Source organism: Zeus faber (assembly GCF_960531495.2).
Source record: "Zeus faber genome assembly, chromosome: 5".
NCBI classification, from domain to species: Eukaryota; Metazoa; Chordata; class Actinopteri; order Zeiformes; family Zeidae; genus Zeus; species Zeus faber.
In genome coordinates, this window is record NC_137192.1 from 19,124,565 (window position 1) to 19,132,541 (window position 7,977).

The 7,977-nt window shown below is 46.6% G+C and overlaps 1 protein-coding gene across 1 annotated transcript in view; it reads left to right on the top strand.

The window, feature by feature from the left end:
• The window catches only part of LOC307229877 (protein Wnt-2b-A-like), an 8,322-nt gene extending 572 nt beyond the window's left edge, over window positions 1–7,750 (top strand). Inside the window, exons 1-5 of the mRNA XM_079999986.1 lie at window positions 1–67; window positions 1,822–2,042; window positions 2,926–3,203; window positions 5,208–5,472; window positions 6,818–7,750. The exon at window positions 1–67 is cut by the window's left edge and continues 572 nt beyond it. Of these exons, the coding sequence (XP_079856112.1) occupies window positions 1–67; window positions 1,822–2,042; window positions 2,926–3,203; window positions 5,208–5,472; window positions 6,818–7,047 (1,061 nt within the window). The 3' untranslated portion in view covers window positions 7,048–7,750. The remainder of the gene's footprint in view (window positions 68–1,821; window positions 2,043–2,925; window positions 3,204–5,207; window positions 5,473–6,817) is intronic.
• The last annotated feature ends 227 nt before the right edge of the window (window positions 7,751–7,977 follow it).

Below are 7,977 nucleotides of genomic sequence, written 5' to 3' on the forward strand. Positions count from 1 at the left end.
CCAGGATTTACTGCACCTTCATCCTGCTGCTGCTCGTGTTTACACCCAGGGCGGACTCATCGTGGTGGTGAGTGCCCGGTTCCTTTTTTTTTTTTTTTTTTTTTTTGTAATTCAAATGACAATCTTCATTTTGCAGCACCTCGGGTTGAAAGAGGAAAAATGCAAATGACATCACAATGACATGCGACGTGTGGTCAAAGTTTGTGCCCAATGTTAATCTGTTGGGAAAATATAAGTTTTTATATATATATACACACACACACACACACACACACATAAGCATTTTCGTCCAGTTATTTGGAGCTTTCCTGCCTATCCTGGATTTGTGTCGTTCAAAAGAATGCCATTGGCAAAGCTGTTGCTTCCATGCCACGACACGTTGAAACGAGGAACCCGGCAGGCAGTATGTGCGCCAATTTAGTCACATCAGTGTAATAATTCATATGCGACATCATGTGGACGTCATCTCCATTTTTGTTTTTGCAAAACTTTGGTGAGATGGTCAGTCACACTGAGTTTGAAGATTACCAGTAGGTTTTGGGGGGGGGTTCCCACCACCCATCCATCTTGCCCATACCGTAGTAATTGGCAGGTGCACGAATAAGTGTCACATGATGTTATGTGTTCTCTTGATGCATCGATGGGGAAGAGGTGAAAGCACACACAGGAAGTCAGAAAGTCACAAACTCCAACCATCCTCCAAAAAATTGTTGGCGTCAGGTCCCACCTCCAGAAATGAAGCCTATTTCATATCCAGCTACAGCAACCAGATCATGAGGAATGTCTAAATATTAGTAACTGAATTGCCCCTTTGTTAAAAAAAAAAAAAAAATTATGAATAACAATCACATTGCAGAACCAAAAGCATATTTTATCCCATTTGGTATTTCGTAATCCTTTTGGTGTTTTATGTAAAATATTATGAATTAGCCGGGATTAACATACTGAGAAAATCCAAGAGGGTTTGTAGGAGGCGTGAAGAAAGAGAGCGAGAGAGAGAACACTGAAAACGTGGTAAAACCTCCAACCCCGCCAAGGAAACATGTTCTTCGTCCTCATTCATATTGTTACTGGGGGTTTTTTTTTTTTTTTTTTTTTTACTCGTACGAGTCTCGCTCTCTCTCTCGCACACACACACACAGAAAGAGAGAGAGACAGGAGATTTTTGGCAGAGCCGCTGTGTACAACACACAATAAACACGGGTCGAACGCCTGCTCTGCTTTGCTGCCCTGGCAGAGTCCGTCAAAGCCATAATGGGGATTGGCACGGCCTTAACAGGAGTGGAAACCTCTCTCTCTCTCTCTCTCTCTCTCTCTCTCTCTCTCTCTCTCTCTCTCTCTCTCTCTCTCTCTCTCTCTCTCTCTCTCTCTCTCTCTCTCTCTCTCTCTCTCTCTCTCTCTCTCTCTCTCTCTCTCTCTCTCTCTCTCTCTCTCTCTCTCGACACTGGGGTGGCTGTGATTAGGGACTATAATGATATCCGGATGGAGAGTGGAGCGTGCAGGCTTAGGGGGGGGTGGGGGGGACACACCATCATATGATTGCCCTGTCACTGGCGCGCAGGATGATCCGAGCGGCCACTTGTTCCGCAGCTGCAGCTTTCTGTGTGTGTCCCCTTCCTGAGGCTTCCCAAGGCCCCCTATTGTCGCCTCGCCACCATCATGTGATCCAAGTTTTGAAGAGGTGCCGCAGCATCAGGGGATTATGTCTGAGTAGAACAGTAAAGGGACGCCGTGTGAGACGTGAGCGCTCTGAGGGAACATTCAACTGTCAGTGCACGGTCGTGTTGTTTGCACCTGCATTCATTGGCCCGACGCCCGCAGGTACATCGGAGCGCTGGGTGCCAGGGTGATCTGCGACAACATTCCAGGCCTGGTGAACAAACAGCGCCAGCTGTGCCAGCGGCACCCGGACCTGATGCAGTCCATCGGAGAGGGAGCCAAAGAGTGGATCAGAGAGTGCCAGCACCAGTTCAGGCACCACCGCTGGAACTGCAGCACGCTGGACCGGCACCACACCGTGTTCGGCAGGGTCATGCTCCGAAGTAAGACGGTGCTGATCCGTGGATGAGTGGGTTTGTGTGGTTCATCCAGTAGGCACACAAGCATCCAGATGCACGTCAATATGTTTTGAGGAAAAGGAGTTGAGGTGACCATCCTCTGAAATGTTTCCCAATATGTCTGGAATTAAAAGGCATCTCATCGATTTGAACTTCGGGCCGCTCTCCATCTGAACTTTGCCCCAGAGTACGGAATGGTAGAGGAAGAGTGGAGGAAAAAGTGTAGAGGTTTCCCCTCCTTCCCGGGAATGAGGGAAGATTGGGAAAGTGGATGTTCTCCGAAAACAAGTAGCGGATCGAGAGATCCACACGGGTGATGTATAAACAGTAATAGGAGATGTAAATATTTGGGTAGATGTTTCTGGCAGCCAGACAAAGCCTTACTCCCTGACATATCGTCTGTGTTCCGCTCCGGTTGCATGAGCAGGAATGAGAGCGGGAGGTGGGTGGGAAAGCCAGACCAAATAACCCCCAAAAACTCCTCTCCTCCAAAATGAAAACACAGTATGGGCGACGGACAAAGCGGCTACCCGCAAATCAGAAGGTGAAATGAGAGTCCGCTGGACTCTCACTGTGGGTGGACAGAGACGCTCCTTCTGTCTGTCTACCCACCCTCCATAAATGGAATGATTTCTGTTCTCCCACAACAAGGGACATACTGTAGCGGGAGGGGGCTGCTTTAAAGAACAGGTTACCCAGGCCAGAGGAGATAGATGCAATACCATACCAATAGTTTAAATGGAACCAGTGCCCAGCGAAATGCAAGTTCAGCAAAATGGAGGTACAATTTCTGTTTCACGGCTAAATGCACGGCACTACCCTAACAGGAAAATGTCTCCCCTTCTTCTTCTCCTCCTCCTTCTTCCAGGCAGCAAAGAGGCGGCGTTCGTCTACGCAATCTCTTCGGCAGGGGTGGTCTACGCCATCACCAGGGCTTGCAGCCAGGGCGATCTGAAGATCTGCAGCTGCGACAGCCACAAGCGCGGGCAGGCCAGTGACGAGAGGGGCCACTTCGACTGGGGCGGCTGCAGCGACAACATCAACTACGGCATCAAGTTCGCCAAGGCCTTCGTGGACGCCAGGGAGAGGATGGTGAAGGACGCCCGGGCGCTGATGAACCTGCACAACAACCGCTGTGGACGAATGGTGGGCAGCCAGTGGGGGATCGAGGGGGAGCGAAGGGGTGGGGTTGGCCTTAGGTTGACATTTGACCGTCACCGTGCTGGGCAATGCATTTGGCTCTAAATGGTGTTTCATCAACTATTAGCTGTTTTTCTGTGGCCACTACGAGAAGAGAACATGGGTGATGTTGTGGTGATGGGTAAGTTCTTAGCTGGCCAAGCTCCACAAACAGACAATGCTAAAGGGATTGAGTTATCTTGTGCGATTATTTGCTGTTGATATAGATCTTAATTGTTTTAGATCTAAGTGCAGCCTTTAACACTGTCTCAACACCTGGGTTGGCATCGAGGACACTGCACTCGCCTGGTTTTATTCCTACCTTTTAGAAAGAGCCTTCGTGGTCTCCACAAGTAACGACTCATCCTCTACAACGCACATTACCTGTGGTGTACCGCAAGGCTCTGTTTCAGGTCCGATTTTATTTTCAATCTGTGTGCTGCCTCTTGGCCAAATGATCCCAAGACACAATGTCTGTTTTCATTGCTCGGCAGACGACACACTGATAAACCTTCTTCCGAGACCCGGTGAACCAGACAGCCTTGCTGCTGTTGTAGATTGTCTCAATGATATCGACGTGTAGGATGGCACAGAATCTCCTTCAGCCCAATAATTCAAAATCAGAAAATCATATTGTTCACTCCCCCAAATTCTACCACTCAAATTGAGAGCGGCTTTGGCGCTCTGTCCACAAATGTGAAGTCTGGTGCCAGAAACTTGGGAGTACTACTTTACTCTGACCTAAACTTGGAACCACAAATTAAAAAGATTGTCCAGTCCTGCTTCCTTCAACTGAAAAAACATTTCAAGAATCAAAACAATACTATCGCACAGCGGCCTGGAAAAAGTAATCCAGCCCTAATTTTCTCACGATTAGACTGCTGTTACTCCCTCCTTTCTGGCATCAACCAAAAGTCCCTCTCCCGCCTGCGACTAGTTCAGAACGCAGCAGCACAGCTTCAAAAGACAACGTCACATCAACCTCGATCCTGGCTTCTCTCCATTGTCTCCCTGTTGGGTTCAGAATTGATTTGAACATTTTACTGATCATTTTTAAAGCACGTCTGGGTCTGACTCCAAGCTACATAACAGATATGTTGACCCAATATGAGCCAGTGCGCCGCCTTAGATCCTCAGGCGGGCGGGGCCCTCCCGGCTGTTCCAAAGTCTAGACCTGTCTGAGGAGATGCAGCTGGCAGCATCAGCGACTTCTTTTAAAGCACCTCCCAAAACCCATTTTTATAGATCCGCTTTTGTGGTTGCCCTCTTCTTTATCTATTTAAATTTTTATTTACTTATTTATTTATTTTTCAAATTTTCCTTTAAATTACTATTTCTTATCATATTGTATTTTTTTTTTTTTTTTTTACTGTCTCTTTATCCCCTTTTTTCAATTTAATGAATTAATTTAATTCCTGTTTATTATTGTTCCTTTGCCTTTTAAATTCATGACCTCAACACTCTGCTTCTATTTCATCTGTCAAAGCACTTTGTAAACTGTGTTTAATTAAGGCTCTATATAAATAAAACTATTATTAATATTCAAAGGAAGTTAAATCGGTCAGCGTCACCTGATGATGAAACAAAGCTTTTAATGTCATTAGAAGCCAAATTTGGGTCACTCGACAATTCCTCTTTTTTTTTTTTTTACTTTGAGATGACCAATGACAGTGTGATTTTGCAGAAGTAATTTAATAGAAATAATTTATTTGTACTTACCTTAAGTTTCTGAAATTATTTATAAATTGAGCTCCAAATCTATAAACCTTTAATGCCCACAAAACCACAACTATATTGCACAAATTTGACTCTTATGAACATTGTGTAAAATGGATAAACCATAACACATATACATACACACATATATATATACATATATATATATATATAAAGCAAGGATGCTCACACATGCACCGTGCCACAGGCAACATCACTGATTCACCACCCTGTCACCTTTGACCCCCGCTCCAGGCAGTGAAGCGCTTTATGAAGCTGGAGTGCAAGTGTCACGGGGTCAGCGGCTCCTGCGCCATGAGAACCTGCTGGCTCGCCATGTCTGACTTCAGGAGGACCGGCGACTACCTGCGCAAGAAGTACAACACGGCCATCGAGGTGACCATGAACCAGGACGGAACGGGCTTCATGGTGGCCGACAAAAACTTTAAGGGGAGCACCAAGAACGAGTTGGTGTACGTGGAGAACTCGCCGGACTACTGCCTCATGGACCGCACCGCAGGTGGGTAAAGAGACTTGTGACTCCTTCCCGTCAAAGAGCTGTGGTTTGGACTATAATGCTGTATTTAATACAAGATAGATGCAGAGTGGTGGGAGTAATACAAAAAGGACCTATATGAAATGACAAAACAAAGACCATATGAGACCATAGCTCGCATTGCAACTCTAAAATACACCTTTCAGATGGTACTTGACAAATATCTGTATGGTATTGATCCTCAGAAAATGTCCAAAAGCTTCAGGAAATAGTCACGCTGTTTCAATCAAACCCCTGCCTCAACAAATCAGACAAAATATATTCAATATTCGTTCAAAATAAATGTTCACCTATGAGGCTACTGACACCAGACAAAGATAAACTGAAAAGATAAACTGCTGTTGCCCTGTGTCAGTTTCCCAAAATCAGCGAAAAACGGATTGTCTGCATTCCTTCACCGCTTAAAGTTCAGTTAGTCCAATTTTTTTGGCGGCGCTTGCTTTGCCTCATTAGCCTTTCGCTGCTTCTGTCCGGCCTCTTCAAAAGAGCAGCTAGGGTCCTGATAACCTGCTATTAATGGACTAGTTGATGATCACCGGGGCTGGAATGTCTTCTCATCTCGTGCCGCTCCTCCCCTCTATCAACCAGGTTCGGTTGCAGGTTGACAATCGACAGCTAATGAAGGCGTGTTCACTTGAAAGAGTGTCTGCTTTTCCCTGTCCAAAGGTGCAGGGGTGACCTTAAAAGAGAGCTCATTGTCCCTCCTGGCCACTAAACTCCATTGTATATAGGAATTCACACCCTAAGGATACATGCAGGCTTAGCCTCCAAATCCTTCCTTTCGGTCACCGTTGAGCTCTCCTCCAAAACGCCCGAGGGGAATATCTACCTTCACTGCCTTTCCTTCCCATCAGCGCTAGGCTTGCTATTCGACAAGACAGATGATTTTAGGCTTAGATCTAATGCCTGGGAATTGTTGACTTGTTAATCGAGAACACTCTGGTTTATCAGTGTGAGAAACAAACATAGGCTGTTTATCCTCCATTTGTATGTCTAAACTCTGGGGTTCAATATTCCCCACACCATGGATACTGTATGAGGGGAAATGTCTAAATTCAGATTTTGGAGACTCATAGAAAAGAAGACTTTGACACACTTGCGAGAGACTTCACATAGCATGGTTTCCTCAGATCTGCATGCGGGCGATTAGGAGAATAACTTTTCGATTATGGAAAAAAAAATAAAAATAAAAATAAAAAATAAAAATCACCTGGAGACAAGCTCCGAGGCATTTGCACATTTTAGGATGAGGTTTGCCAAAGAACCGTCCTCAACCGAAGGCATGCAAACATCTCCCTGTCCCCTCCAGGTTCGCTGGGCACGGCGGGCAGAGTCTGCAACAAGTCGTCCCGGGGAGCCGACGGCTGCGAGGTGATGTGCTGCGGCCGCGGCTACGACACCATGCGCGTCAAGCGCGTCACCAAGTGCGAGTGCAAGTTCAAGTGGTGCTGCGCCGTGGAGTGCCAGGACTGCGAGGACACGGTGGACGTGCACACGTGCAAACCCCACAAGCGTCTCGACCGGCTGGACCCGACCTGAGCCGCTCGCGGATCCATGGCATCACATCCCCACCCCCCAACCCACCCCCACCCCCGCATCGTGAGATGTCGAGTCCCTCTCTCTTAACGACGTACTTTCCTGAATTAAATACCTCCGGCTTTTATTTAAACCTAAACGTGAACAAAAACCCTAACCCAGAAAGAGAGACTTCGCGGCGCGGTCGGTTGGTGGAAAACTGGAAAAGGACCTGGTCACTGATGATCCGCGCGAACAGACTTTCATATAAATGTGATTTGTGTTGCATCCTGGACTTTTTGGTCGCTGACTGTTTGACGTACGCAAACGCATCGTTGTCACGTGATCACATCGCTCGGTCCAGTTTGTTGGGGGGGGGGGGGGGGGGGAGAAATGGATCGTCAGAGACGTTTTTTGTTTTTTTTACTACTTTGTCTTAGTGAATTTCCAACTAAATTAAAAATATATATATCTGGGCAAACTGTGGGGGAGGTGAAGGGGGCTATGACATTCAGAAGACAGGGGATTGAATTCATTCTGATACAAGTATTTCTACATGATGAGATACGCTGAATTGACTTTGTTTATAATCTCTATCGTGTGCTGTTTGAGTTATCACTTTCCAACCTCCTTATTCAACAAAATACTCCCAAATGTAACGCTCCTCAACCGCGGTCCATATCAGCATGTTTTACGTGGAATTATATACATCACTGATCATGCAAAAGCCGCTCTGAGAGGTTTCTTCCGTCATCGCGTCCCCCGACATTATAACATATAACGTGATCTTATACAACGTGTCGTAATGCTGAGTATCCAGCCTCCGGCTGGGATTGGTCCATGAGAAGCACGCTACTTCCTGTGGATGAGCCCGGAGGCCGCGCTAGGAAACGGAGAACACGCGTCCTTCATGTCCGACGAGGCAGACAGACATGAGGTTGTGCGACCGGATAC